This window comes from Molothrus aeneus, chromosome 6 (genome assembly GCF_037042795.1).
Source record: "Molothrus aeneus isolate 106 chromosome 6, BPBGC_Maene_1.0, whole genome shotgun sequence".
NCBI classification, from domain to species: Eukaryota; Metazoa; Chordata; class Aves; order Passeriformes; family Icteridae; genus Molothrus; species Molothrus aeneus.
Window position 1 is genome coordinate 24,299,454 of NC_089651.1, and position 12,772 is coordinate 24,312,225.

General features: G+C 51.3%; 1 protein-coding gene across 5 annotated transcripts in view; it reads right to left on the reverse strand.

Annotated features, from left to right (window-relative positions):
• The window catches only part of DGKZ (diacylglycerol kinase zeta), a 54,558-nt gene that overhangs the window by 9,512 nt on the left and 32,274 nt on the right, over window positions 1–12,772 (reverse strand). For 3 of the 5 annotated variants that reach the window (XM_066551433.1, XM_066551435.1, XM_066551437.1), the window contains exons 6-24: window positions 11,329–11,397; window positions 10,841–10,912; window positions 10,417–10,533; window positions 10,253–10,324; window positions 9,866–9,961; window positions 9,513–9,595; window positions 9,264–9,324; window positions 8,744–8,857; window positions 8,209–8,349; window positions 7,612–7,690; window positions 7,273–7,328; window positions 6,145–6,207; window positions 5,825–5,898; window positions 5,602–5,713; window positions 5,092–5,291; window positions 4,695–4,795; window positions 4,485–4,564; window positions 3,372–3,416; window positions 3,037–3,106 (exon numbers count right to left, since the gene is read on the reverse strand). In XM_066551433.1, coding sequence (XP_066407530.1) covers window positions 3,037–3,106; window positions 3,372–3,416; window positions 4,485–4,564; window positions 4,695–4,795; window positions 5,092–5,291; window positions 5,602–5,713; window positions 5,825–5,898; window positions 6,145–6,207; window positions 7,273–7,328; window positions 7,612–7,690; window positions 8,209–8,349; window positions 8,744–8,857; window positions 9,264–9,324; window positions 9,513–9,595; window positions 9,866–9,961; window positions 10,253–10,324; window positions 10,417–10,533; window positions 10,841–10,912; window positions 11,329–11,397 — 1,705 coding nt within the window. The remainder of the gene's footprint in view (window positions 1–3,036; window positions 3,107–3,371; window positions 3,417–4,484; window positions 4,565–4,694; window positions 4,796–5,091; window positions 5,292–5,601; window positions 5,714–5,824; window positions 5,899–6,144; window positions 6,208–7,272; window positions 7,329–7,611; window positions 7,691–8,208; window positions 8,350–8,743; window positions 8,858–9,263; window positions 9,325–9,512; window positions 9,596–9,865; window positions 9,962–10,252; window positions 10,325–10,416; window positions 10,534–10,840; window positions 10,913–11,328; window positions 11,398–12,772) is intronic. The other 2 variants (XM_066551434.1, XM_066551436.1) reach the window with 1 other exon arrangement.

Consider the following 12,772-nt stretch of genomic DNA (forward strand, 5'->3'; position numbering starts at 1 on the left):
ACTAGCAACACCATACAAAGGGCTAGAACCTTGAGGGGAGAAGTTGCACCCTCTCTGCCTAGCACGAGGCTTCCCAGGCCCACTTTGCAACCCATGGCTGTGCTCTGCTGTGGTCTACATGCTGCTTGCTGGGGTATCAGAGAGATTAAATGCTACAAATGGGCATTTCACTCAGCCAGCTTCTAGGTACAGAGGGAGGTTCTTGGTCGGAGAAGGCAAAGGGAGAAGAGAAAGGTACTTTCAGGCAGGGGAGAAGCAGCAGCTGGAGCCCAACAGGGAGGCTGTTCTCCCATAACACTGCTATGCTCATGGTGAGCCCGGCTCCGGGCACGCTGGAGCAGGGGGGCCCCCTGCCTGCACAACACAGGAGAGCATCCCCAGCAGTCCCGCAGTGACAAACACATGCCACCAAGCTGCCTTCAGCTCCAGGGGCAAGAGAACCACAGACTCCCCTTGCTCCACTCCGGGTCAGCAGCCAGATATGCAGCCTGGGGGAAAGCACTGCTGTGCTCAGCCCCAAAGACCCCAATATCCATGAGTCCCAAGCCTCAATGGTTCCATGCCGCTTGTCACTAAATGTCTGTTCTCTCACCCCCCAAATTCATGGAACCACGGAATGATCACTAAAACTGCTTAGGTTGGAAAAGACCCTTAAGATTGAGTCCAACCATTAAACCAACACTGCCAAGTCCACCACTAAGCCACATCCCTAAGTGCCACATCTACACATCTTTTAAGTATCTTTAGGGATAGGGACTCATCCACTTCCCTGGGCAGCCTGTTCCAATGCTTGATCCCCCTTTCAGTGGGGGAAAAAAGCCTCCCTGATGCAACTTGAGGTCATTCATTTCCCTTCATCCTCTTGCTTGTTACGTGGGAGAAGAGACCAACACAATTTCACACAATCTCTTTCCAAGTAGTTGTAGAGAGTGGTAAGGTCTCCCCTTAGCCTCCTTTTCTCCAGGCTAACCAACCCCAGCTTCCTCAGCTACACCTCCTAAAATCTGTGCTCCAGAGCCTTCACCAGCTCCATTGTCCTTCTCTGCACATGCTCCAGCACCTCAGTGTCCTTCCTGCAGTGAGAGACCCAAAGCTGGATGCAGGATTCCTGGTGTGGCCTCAACAGGGCTGAGAACAGGGAACAATCACTGCCCTGGTCCTGCTGGCTACACTTTTCTTGATCCAGGCCAGAAGGCCATTGGCCTATAAAGTTTTACTCATTATAACTGTATAAAAACTGTATAAAGAAGCTACAACCAAAGAAGCTTCCCTGAAGATATCTGACTGGGACTTTGGACTGAAAGTTAAGCTGCTGAGATTAAATAAAGGGAATTCTTCAATCACCTGGAACAAACAAGTAAACAAGGACAAGAATGTGAGCCCAACCCAGCAGTCATGCTAAGAATCATCTTTGGCTTGCTTTGGGGTAGGGGAGGCTGTAGCCCACAGACCCATTTGCTGGGAGCAGGTTTGCACAGATTTCACCCCCCAACTGAGCGGGGGGAGGAAGTTTTGGTGCGTTGTAACCTCTGCTCAGGGGCTGTGAACCCATCCTCCCTTGTACAAACTGGCTATGGAACCCCCAACCCTGGGAAGGCAATATCCACAGGACATTCACGTGAGGGGCAGCTGAGGGGGTGCACTAATCCATCAAAGCACCCCCAAAGTGCCTCCACAGTCATTCCTGAGGCTTTGCACCACAGGACTGCACGTAATGCAACAAATGTGGAAGAGACAGCGGCAAACTTCCCCCCTACTCCAGGGAGGTAGGGATTTTTATACATGGCCTGAGTGTGTATTAACCCATCAGATTCTATTTTTTTTCAGGTGACCTTCACCACCAAAAAGACTAGCTGGAGAGGATCAATGGAACATCACTGGGACCCATGGAGTGGTGATACTTTCCTTATTCTGTTCCTGTTACTCTCTTTCTGTCCCCCCATCTATTTTCTATTTCTCTCTCTCTCATATTTACAGTCAAAACCCCATACTATTGTCAATGACACATGGTCTCATTTTCACCTTAATTTGGGCAGGGGCATTCCTAAGAACATTAGTAATCAGATCCTGACAGACACACACACTGAATCATGTTCAGGTGCCATTGACAAGCACCTCCAGGTCCTTTTCTGCTGAGCAGCTTTCCAGCCCCCATTCCTCCAGCCTGCAGCACTGCACGGGGTAGTTGTGACCCAAGGTCAGGACATTTACTTTTTTGAACCTTGTGCAATTGGCCTTGGCCCATGATCCAGCCTGCCCAGATCCCTCTGCAGTGCCTTCCTGCCCTCCCACAGATCAACATTCCACCCAACTTGTGTGCAAGTGACTGAGGTGTGCCTGATCTCCCCATCCAGACTGATAAAGACAATAAATGGGACCAGGCCCGATACTGAGCCCCGGGGATGACCACTGGTGACCGGCTACCAGCTGGATGTAACTCCAGGCACCACCACTCTCTGGGCCCGGCCATCCAGCTGGTTTTCTAGCCAGTGAACAGTGCACTCATGTGAGCCACGAGCAGCCAGTTTCCCCAGGAGAATGCTGTGGGAAACAGTGTCAAATGCTTTATTGAAGTTCAGGTGGACAACATCCACAGCTTTTCACTGAGCAAGTCATCTCAACATAGGAAGAGATCAGCTTGGTCTCCTTCCTTGCCTGTCCCCTCTGAAGAGTTTATAGCCATCCATTAAAACACCCCAGCTGTGTGACTTGTCCTGCCATGTCTCTGTGATGGCAACTATGTCATAGTTTTCTTGCTCTGCCATATCTTTTCGCTCCTCCTGTTTTTAGCCCATGCTGCATACATTGGTGCTGACACACTTCAGTTGAGCTACTGATTCCTCCACTTTTCTGGGCATAGGAGCTGTAATTCCTATGCCCTAATTCTCAGGTACTTCTATGGTTTCTAAGGCATCAATAACCCTTGGATCTTTGCAGCCACGTGAATCTCCATCCCCTACCTCCATTGAGCTGGCAGACCAAAGGACCTTGCCAGCACATCATCAGACCCAGCTCCTAGTGGAGGGGGATACTCACAGTCCAGGAAGCACCATTTGGGTGACAGCCTCTGGAATGACACTGTCTTCGGCTTGGCTCCATCTCCCTCCTGCATAATAAAAGAGAGGATAAAGACATAGTTTATGGCCCCTGCATCTCTCTTCAGAGCATTTCTCCTGCTTTGGGAGGTCTCTGCAGACATAGAGGACCACAGGCACTTGGATGAAATTGAACACAGCCACAGCACACTGCAACAGGGAGTACCATGGGACAGACTGGAGCTGACTCTAGAGCAATGTCACAAGATGAGCCCCTGAGACTGGCACAGTGGACATGGTAGATGGGCCCAGAGGACAGAGAGAGGCTATACACACCTGGAAGAGCAGGCGCTCTAAAGCAGAGGGCTGTGCAGGGAAATCCTGCAGAAAAGCAAGGTGTCCTGTTACAGCCTGCATCTGGGCAGCCCCCCAATCCCTCTCTCATCCCACTGGAGTTGCTTGGTGTGCTGCCATGTCTGGCTTTACAGACTGTCTGGCCAAGGTACCTGGTCCTTGCCTGGCTTTAAGATCAGAGCACAGAGCTTACCCAAGGAGTGACAAGAGGTAAACCATGAGGTGACCAAGGAACACTGGCCACACTGCACAGTTTTAAAGGTGCGGGAGATTGCAGGGGCAATCACACTGACACAGCAGGAGAGCATTACTCTGTGAATCCAGGAGCTGCTAGCCATGTGCCTGCCTGTGTGTCCCCACCAGTGCCTGGGCACAAAGTGGGCAGGGGACACGCATGCAGAGCAGGCACAGCAACAGGCAGATGCCAGTGTGCCAGCCCAGGCAAGCAGCTCTGCAACTCAGCTCTGACGGACTCTACACATACAATGCATGGGATTCCCACAAGCACAAGGGCCAGCTAACAGCAGACTAAGAAAGGTCCCTTCAATCTTCTGTGCAACAATCAGATTGAGCAGTGCAGCACCAGAAGCCACACTATGGGCTTAGAAGGCATTGTTCACCAGGAGCAACAGTAACACAGTCTATGCACAGGTCACAGACATGTGCTAGTACATTGGCAAGGACACAAAAATTAGTGCTTGCAAATGAGAAGAGTGGGAGGGGTTATAAACCTAATCTAGGCACCTGGAGAAGGCAGAGCTGTGACAGGAAACACAGAGCCTGTGAAGGGTTGAATGGGTATAGGCCCCCACAGGATGTGTGCTGGCTTTTTATACTACCCTGTAGTTTTTCAGAGTCACCTTCTGGTCAGAAGAGGAATGCTGAAAAAGAAGCTGTCAGACAGCAGGGAGCAACAAGGCATCCAGCTTGGGACCCTGCCTTCACCACATGGTGAAGGCAAACCGTGACGTCTAAGCGTGACCCAAAGCAAGAGTGTGTATGGTGGTGTGTGCAGGTCAAGGTGGCTTAGGAATCTTTTCCCTGAGTCCCTGCATCCTCAGTATTAAGCTATGACCACTTTTCATGCAGACTCACCTCCTGTAGCTTCTCAATCTGGGTCCGGCACAACTCCAGGTCACTGTCTCCTGGAACCACGATGATCCCCAGTGGCACAGCTGAAGGACAGGGCACAGGCTTAACTCAGAGAGCAGCCCCCCATTTCCAACACCTCACAGTTTAGCTACAGGTTTTGCCATACTTGGGGACTGCAGTTCCCACCCCCTGGTCACTCAGCTGGTCACTCACAGGCTTCCTTGAGCTTTTCCTTGTCATAGTTCAGTGCCTCATAGTCGCGCATGCTGATACGGCTCACCCGGATCCGCAGCCGCTCAGGCACTGGCTGCTGGCTGTGTGCAGGGGGCAAGGAAAAAGGAAGATATCAGAAAGTGACACCCTGCTTTCTCCTTATTGCCCTAATCCCTCCAAAATAGGCAAGAGTATTGTATAGACTGGGGTGGGGAGCTTGGCACCAGCAGCTTCTTCAGCATCAGGGTCTGGTCTTACTTCTGTGACCCAATCCCTTCCCAGACCCTACCCAAGAAAGGACTGAAATGCCTCTGCCAGTCATGGATCAGTCCCATCCCTTTCCCTGCCAACCATCCTTCCTTGGAGAGGAGGTGGCAGATCAATCTGAGGAACCTACTCATTGAGCAGAGGCATGGAGTTGCGCCGCTTGGTCTTCTGCAGCATGTTGGCTTGGTTGCGCAGAGAGATGTGGATGCAGGAAGCTGCCAGCTTGCAGGGCTCTCCATCTACCTGCATGGGGATGGCCTTGGATGTGGTGAGAACCACCTGCCGGCACTGACAGAGCCGCTCCCCATGGCCACCGACTTGCAAGGCAGCCTGTGAAAGGGTCCAGAGTGAGAGCAGAACATGGGACTGAGACATGGATGAGGGGAACATCCATTGTCATCTGGATATTACAAGTGAACCAAGTTCTGAGGGTCTCAGGTATGATTTCAGTGAGAAGGGACTCACAGAGACCAGGGCATGACAGCACCTCGCCTAAATCTTACAGAGCAGACACTCATATAGGCCAGCACCACAACTCCTCCAGAGAGGATCTGTGGAGCTGTGGGCTGGCTGACATGTGACCATTGGGACCATTCACTCCCCTGATTGCTACCTACAACTGGCAACAGCACTAACTCACCAGTGATGTCATGGTGAAGCCGATAACTTCAATGCAGCCATCATCATGGCGCTGGGGCTCGAAGTCATGGTGCTCCCCAGGGTTGCCCCAGGGCATGGTGCCTGCACAGTACCTGTGAAAGGACAAGAAGAAATACCTGGACTGGCACCCCAAACCCAGGCAGAGATCTACAGCACAGGTGTGAAAAGCCCAGCATATGAAGACAGGTCCTGAGGGTGCTCACCTTGGGATGTTAAGGAAGACCAGGCACTGGGGCTTCAGGTCCTGAATCTTGGAGGTCAGGTCTATCCCATCACACTAGAGACAACACAGGGGTGTTCAGGCTGCTGTAAGGGGGAGCCTGGTCCATCCTACTCACTTAGGAAGAAATGGCCGCCCTCCTCTGCTCCCTACAGTGAATGTTCTCCAAGTCAGGAGAAGCTGATGCTTCCAGGAAGCTCCCCATTCGTTCCCCAACCCTGACATACTCAGTGTGCCAAGGGACGTTCTTCACACCTCTACAGCTCACCCCCTCCCTGGACCAGAGCACCCCAGCACACTCACAACCAGCCTGACATGCTTCGCCAAGTCTTTGGAGCTCCCAGTGAGGAAGTCGGAGAAAGCCGTCTGCCAAGGTAAGAGACAGAGTTAGTGCCCAGGTGTTCACCAGAATGGGAAGCCAGGAAGCCTGTCTCTGACCTGCAACTCAGCCTGCCACTGACCTGACACAGACCTCAGCTGATCAAACCTGCAAACCCCCTTTTCATCCACTGTCAGAAGTCCTCTTCTCCTCCAAAACAACCTGATCCATTCCTCTTGCTATTTTGCCTACCAAAAACCTTGAGGCACCTTCAGTAGCATGCTCTAGTACTCCCTTGCCAGCCCAGTCCTGACTTTAGGGAAGAGTTGACAAGATGAGTCTCCTACAGTGAGAATCAAGTAACAAGAGACAAATTCAGTCTCAAGCTGATATGAAGTACCACTAAACAGAGCTGAAGTGACTCCATCTAGAGATTCCAGGAGGGACAGCATGGGTCTCCTTTGGGCTTAATTGTGCAGACAGCAAAAGAGACACAAGCGAGACAGATGTGAGATGGCACAGAGCAGCACTCGGCCTTTAGTACTGCTCGAATACCAGTCACCAGACACATGGCTAGAAAGTATATTGAGGATGGGGAGACAGAGGAACAAAGATGATACTGAATGCAAAGCTGTCAGGTGAGACACAGTAGGGTGATGTAATCAGCCAGGAAGCTGTAACTGGTCCAAGGTATATAATAAAAGAACAAAGTAGTGTGCAGACTATGGAAAGGCTTCCTTTTCCTCTGCCTTCCCACAGCAGTCTGCCTTCCCACAGCTCCAGGGAGGTCCTGCCTCGGTGACCACCCCTGAGAGCTTGAGATCAAGAACAATAGTGGCAGGAGATCAATACAGCAACTGTACTGCAGGCCACGGAGCAAATTGTGCTGCCAGCAGCACTCACAGCCAAAGGGGAGCTGTGACTCCCAGTGCTGCAGCATTTCTCCAGCAACTTTCCAGCTTCAGGCTGGGGGGCTTAACTTGGGTGCATGTGAAGGTCCATGTAGCTTATGGGTGAGTTTAGGATGCAGGCAGGAGGCAGGTCCATGCCTGTGCTGCAGCTGACGTTAAGGCTACTATGACGGCAGGCTCAGATATCCCACACACACTCACCCCAGCATAGAACATTTTATTCCGAAACCGGCTGTTGAACTTCTCTGGGTTGGCCTCTGGGGAAAGGAGAAAAAAGTCCAGGTCACTGGCCTACACATGGAAGTATTTTACTTGCCAGCTCTCCTCAGACACAGCTCTCCAGCCAGCCTCAGCCAGGGGTCTGCCCCCAGCTTCTTTCCTGTGCAGGCACCCCTCTTCCCCCTTTGCAGCTTGGACTTGCTCCTCATGTTTCACCTCCAGCTCTGTCCCTGAAGCAATTCTCTTGTTCCCTTTCCTGAGGAACAAATGAGAACAGGTCCATCCCACAGACCCCGACCAAGTCCTGCCACTGCCCTGTACCTCGAGATTCGTGGAACTCCAGCGTCACCCGTGCGTCAAAGCCAAGGCTGAAGTAATTATTAAAGACATCCAAAGGGAGCTGAAATGGAAAGGAGAAATAAGGATGAGGCTGCCAGCATGTGCCCATGGCACAGATGAGGTCAGGTTACAGCAAAGCCATTACAGTGCTCATGAGGCTGAAAGATCCAGCTTGCCTTTTCCCTAGGAAAATACAGAGGTCACCAGCCTGAGATGATGGATTATTTCCTGGCTCCTAGGGGTAAGGGAAACGGTCCAAGGGTACACACTCTGCTCTCTGAGGTTTCTGCAGTCACCCATGTTTCTGTTAAAGAAAACAGCCTCACAGAAGACTGGGCTTATACCTGTTGTAAGTTGTGGTTAAAAACCTTTGGTAGGCATTTAGTTATGAACTCTACATACACCCTTGCTATGAATGCTGCAGCTCAGAGCCATGAACAGAATGGTAGAATTGGAGGAGTGAGAGGGAAACACCAACCCGAGAACATAGCCCCAAGTGCTGGGACTGCCCGAGCCAGTGACAGAAGAGAGAATGCAGACTCTAGCACAGGGAACAGACATGGAGAGGAGGTGTCCCACCTTGTCAGCAGCTGCCTCATCCTTTTCCTCAGGGTTTGTGTCAGGGTTTGGCTCCACATGGAGGTTCCAGCGATCGAGCTGTACTATGTTCCCATCTTCAACGTGCGATAGGATCTTGGACAGAGGCTCATCTGTGTAACCCTGGTGAAGAGAAGGACTTGGGGAGTCTCATGCCTGCCTCCCAGAGAGATACCCCAGACAGCAGGCTTTGGTAAGGCATCTCAGAATAAAAGATGTAGAAGAGATCAACTCTACTTGAATGCACCACAAAATGGGATTTGAAATTTAAAACAATACATCTTCCTTCTAAAAATTTTCCAAAGTTTGAAAAGTCAATTGCTTTTGTATAATCTAATGCAGTACCATTCAAATGTCAGAAGAACAGCAACATCCATATTGCACTTATTTGTTGGTCTGTATTTACAGGAAGTTGAAACACGAGCCCATATACAAATCTCCAACCACATGTCTGAAACAAGGATTGAAGCACTCAGCCCTGCTGTCTAGGCAGTGGGTTCCTGTGCCCATCACTTACCCCACCCCAGTTCAGTGTTCTGGCCAAGTCGTTCCCTGTCCCCAAAGGCAGGATGGCCACAGGAGGAGGTGGGTTGATGCGTAACTGGTCCAGAATGGAGAGTATCCAGCCCACCTGCTCAAGCAAGAGAGTACAAAGAAACCATTAGTTGTCTCAGGGACCAGCAGGCAGACAGAGGTGACGTGGAGAACTAGCGATGGCAGAGGGGCAGAGATGGGGTCTCCTTAGCCACAATTGAGGCTATTCACAGTCTTTAACACTCTAATCAGGTGCTGCAGGATGTACCAGTAACCCCAATGAGGACACTGGCCCTCTTTTGAGGGCTACAAATCCAGACATGTTAGACTAGCACTCCCTGGAACAGTGCACGAGGGGACCCACAGCATCTCTGCTACCAGCTGTACCATGGATGCAGTGTGCCCAGTTTGTCCTGTTCTGGATTACAACAAGGAGGGCTGCTGTCTGCACTGGAAAGGCCTGGGGGAAGGAGCACCAGGGGATGGAGGGGCTGGAGACTCACCGTGCCATCTCCCCCGCACGCCAGGATCCGGAGGTTGTGGACTTTGCGGTACAGCTCCAGCCTGTGGGCAACAGGGAGGTTGAGGAGGGGAGAGTTACTGAAGGTGTTACACAGCAGCTGCCTCTCAGAGCCCTTGGCATTCACAAAGCCACATCCATGTCTCCCTCTATGAGCTGGGGGAAGAGCTCTCAGGAGGAATCCTGGGACATGGATGGAGGAGAGAAAGGTGCTGCCCCCATCAGTACTCACGCCTCCTTGGGTCCACCCTGGCTGAGGTCAAAAACCTGCCGTGGGTTGAGATACCACATGAAGGATTGGATAATCTTGGCTCCCTATGGGGAGAAGAAAGACTTCAGGTAATATTGAGTTCCCAGTGGATAGCAGAAGGAGGCATTTGGTCCTGCCTGGGGACAGGCTAAGACAACACCATTCTGGAGGGGGCACAGGCAAAGCCTGGCAGAGGTAGGAACTGCTATGCAGTAAACTGGCATTGGGGCCTCTTGTGCAGCTGAAGCATCACCAAAACTGTGATGACAGCTCAGCACTCAAATGGCAATGCCCTCACAGAGATGTCTTCTTAGACATACCAGACAAGGCCATACCTGATTCCCACCACTTTTGGGGTTCACGAACACCAGCAAGGGCTTCATGAGAGGAGCTGGCATGGGCTTGATGACAAAGGGTTTCCACCTCCCTTCCTGCAAGAGATACCATAGATCCTTCAACAAAGCTGGGGAAATGCAAACTGCCACCTCCAGCTGAGCCCTAACATCATGCAGGTTAGAAGCAGGAGGAAGAAAACATCCCAGCCACCCCATAAACTTTGTTTCTGGGATATACCCTGCCAGCAGGCATGCTCCCTCCAGCTCAACCTCCTTAACATCAGTACAGACCCAGAAAAGCCCACTTTTATTCTCAGCCTTGCTCCTCACTGTTCAGTCCCTCTGCCCTTCCAAGACAAGGTCATTCCCAGTCCCCTCATATCTTACCTCAGCCCCCTTTTTGCTGGATTTCCGCTTGAATGACGTCCTCTTCTTTTTCTTACTAGATTTCAGTGGATTCTACATAGAAAAGGAACAAACACAAAAACTCTGTGAGGAGCCACTGGGCAAGTGGTAACTTTGAAAGAGCCCCAAGAGCTGAAGTGACTCACCTGGGGCCGCCGGACCCGCAGAATCCAGGTGGGAGGAACGACGACAGCAGCATGAGCCCCCAGTGAGCAGGGCTCTTCAATGTGTTGCAGCATGAAACACGATACTTTGCTGTGATACTGGCCAAGGAGAAGACAGAGAGAAAACTCAGCTGCTCATTTTGCTGGGCACAGCCACAATCTCCTCCTCTCAGGTTCCCCATGCCAATGCAGGGAGTGCTGGATGAAACCATGCAGGAATTTTGTAACGGGAAGGCAATGAAGAGAAAGTTTCTCAAAGGAGCTTGCAAATATCATAGTACAGACTCTGCCAGCAGGGGGAGCTGTTGAGGGCAGGCTGCGAGCAGCAGCTCGGGGAGCCCCGGCAGAAAGCAGAGGTCATTCGTGCAGAACCGACTGCTAAGGCATTCAAGGGGACTCTGCTCACCGCTTGTTTGCACCAGGAACAGCTGATGGCTACAATCTCTTTGCTGTGGAAGGCAAACTTCTGCTGAAAACCCTATGGAAGAAAGGACAAGAGGCTTAGGGAATTCCCTGCAGTTTCCTGTCACCCAACAGTAAGAGACATTAACAAGGAGAGCATGCCTGCAGCTGGAGCCCTCCAGATCCTGTCACACAGTCCCAATCACAACAACAGCACCAGGGAGGCCACTGTGCTCTGTAGGGGTGTCCTTATTGCTCAAGGAAAGCATGTCAGGAAGACAGTCTCTTTCAGGATTAGTTGGGCCCAGGGGAAGAACTACTCTATGTGGGAAGCAGTTACACAGTGCTTCACTGAGTAAAGCAGGGCACGTGTCTTGGTTTTGCTGCCAAACAGGAATGGTGGGATGTCCCTGGTTCCAAGCCCTGTGCGTGTCTCTGGCTTGACCTTAGGTTTCCTTCAGGCTGAGAAAAATGCCCAAGACGCCCTCTCACCTTGCCACACTGCCGGCATTTCCCTTCCTGCCGCCTCCGGTGCACCCAGTGATGTCGGACAACGATGGGCTAAATGGAAGAGAAAAAAAGAAAATTGAAAAAAAAAAAGAAGTGAAGGGCCCAGTGCATGAGGGAACACAGAAACAGGCAGAAGAAATGGACACAGGCCAGCCAACCTCTGCTCTTGCAGCAAAACCACTGCTCATAGGGACCAGCCCCCCACCCGCTGAGTGAAGGTAAAGCCAAAGAATCAGGGGACAAGAGGTCAAATTAAGATGCTCCAAGAAAAGGGAATTAAAACCAGAAGAAATAGGAAGGAGGACAGGGAAACTGAAGACTGAGAATCACACAAAGCAGATACAATGGAGAGTGGGTAAGCAGCAGCACATCTCTGTCCCCTAACATTTCTGCCCAGATGCCCCTGGTGCCAGGTGAAAAATGTGCTGTTGGATGGCGTGAAAATCCCTGGAGAGACACAGTTTGTACCCACAGGAAGAAGATGGAAGTGGTTGCAGCTAAGCAGTGAACCTCCTCACTCCACATTCCTCGAGAAGAGTGGCAGCACCAAAGCCCTCCACACCCACTTCCCCCTGCTCTTTCCCCAGGCCAATCCTGAGCTTGCTTCAGTGCCAGCGTGGGCAGCAAGGCTGCTCGCCAGCACCTCTGCTCTGCTTGCAGGCTCACAGTGGGTTCAGGGCTGGGACTTGCAGAAGTGATTGTGAGGGATTCAGAAGTTTTGTAATGAAGTACCACTTGTCCTAAATCCTATCCTATTTTTCCAGCCCTGGACCGGGAATGGGCTGGAAAACTGCAGAGAGAGAAGCAAAAAGAGAAAGGGAGTGCGAGTTCACAGGCTGGCATGACAGGGCCCAACATCTTGCTCCTGACAGCTTTTGGGATCATGATGATGAGAGACAGAAACTGGCAGGAGGTTGGGGTCAGCTCCAGTGTTGCCTCCTCTGAGTGCAGCACACAGGAGGGGATGAAGAGTCTTGCTGGCTTTAGCGGATATTAATCCAGTAGGAGCAGAAGGAGGGCTATGCCTTGAGCTCAGCTCTGGGTCCAAGCAGGCACATCTAGCAAAAGGGCTGACCCTGAAGGAGATCCCTGGCACCACAAAGGCCAGAAGAGCACCTTTTTAGGGAAACAGGAAGGAAGAGGCCTTGGAGGAACTGAGAAGCATTAGAAAGACAGGATGGAGAAGCAGAGTTTGTGAGAGAAAAGAAAAAGCAAGAAAGGGGAGGGAGAAGAGATTTGTAGAGGCTGGAGAGAAGAAAAATAGAGACAGACAATTGAGCAGAGGCAGCAAGCTGTTAGCAGAGCCCAAAAGGTAAATGAAGCACAAATAAGGGAGCTAGACTAAGAGCAATATGGGAAGGAGGCACAGAAAGAAAAGCAAAGCAAGAAAGGAAGGTTTAAAGTGATGCTGAAAGCTTCCCTTTAC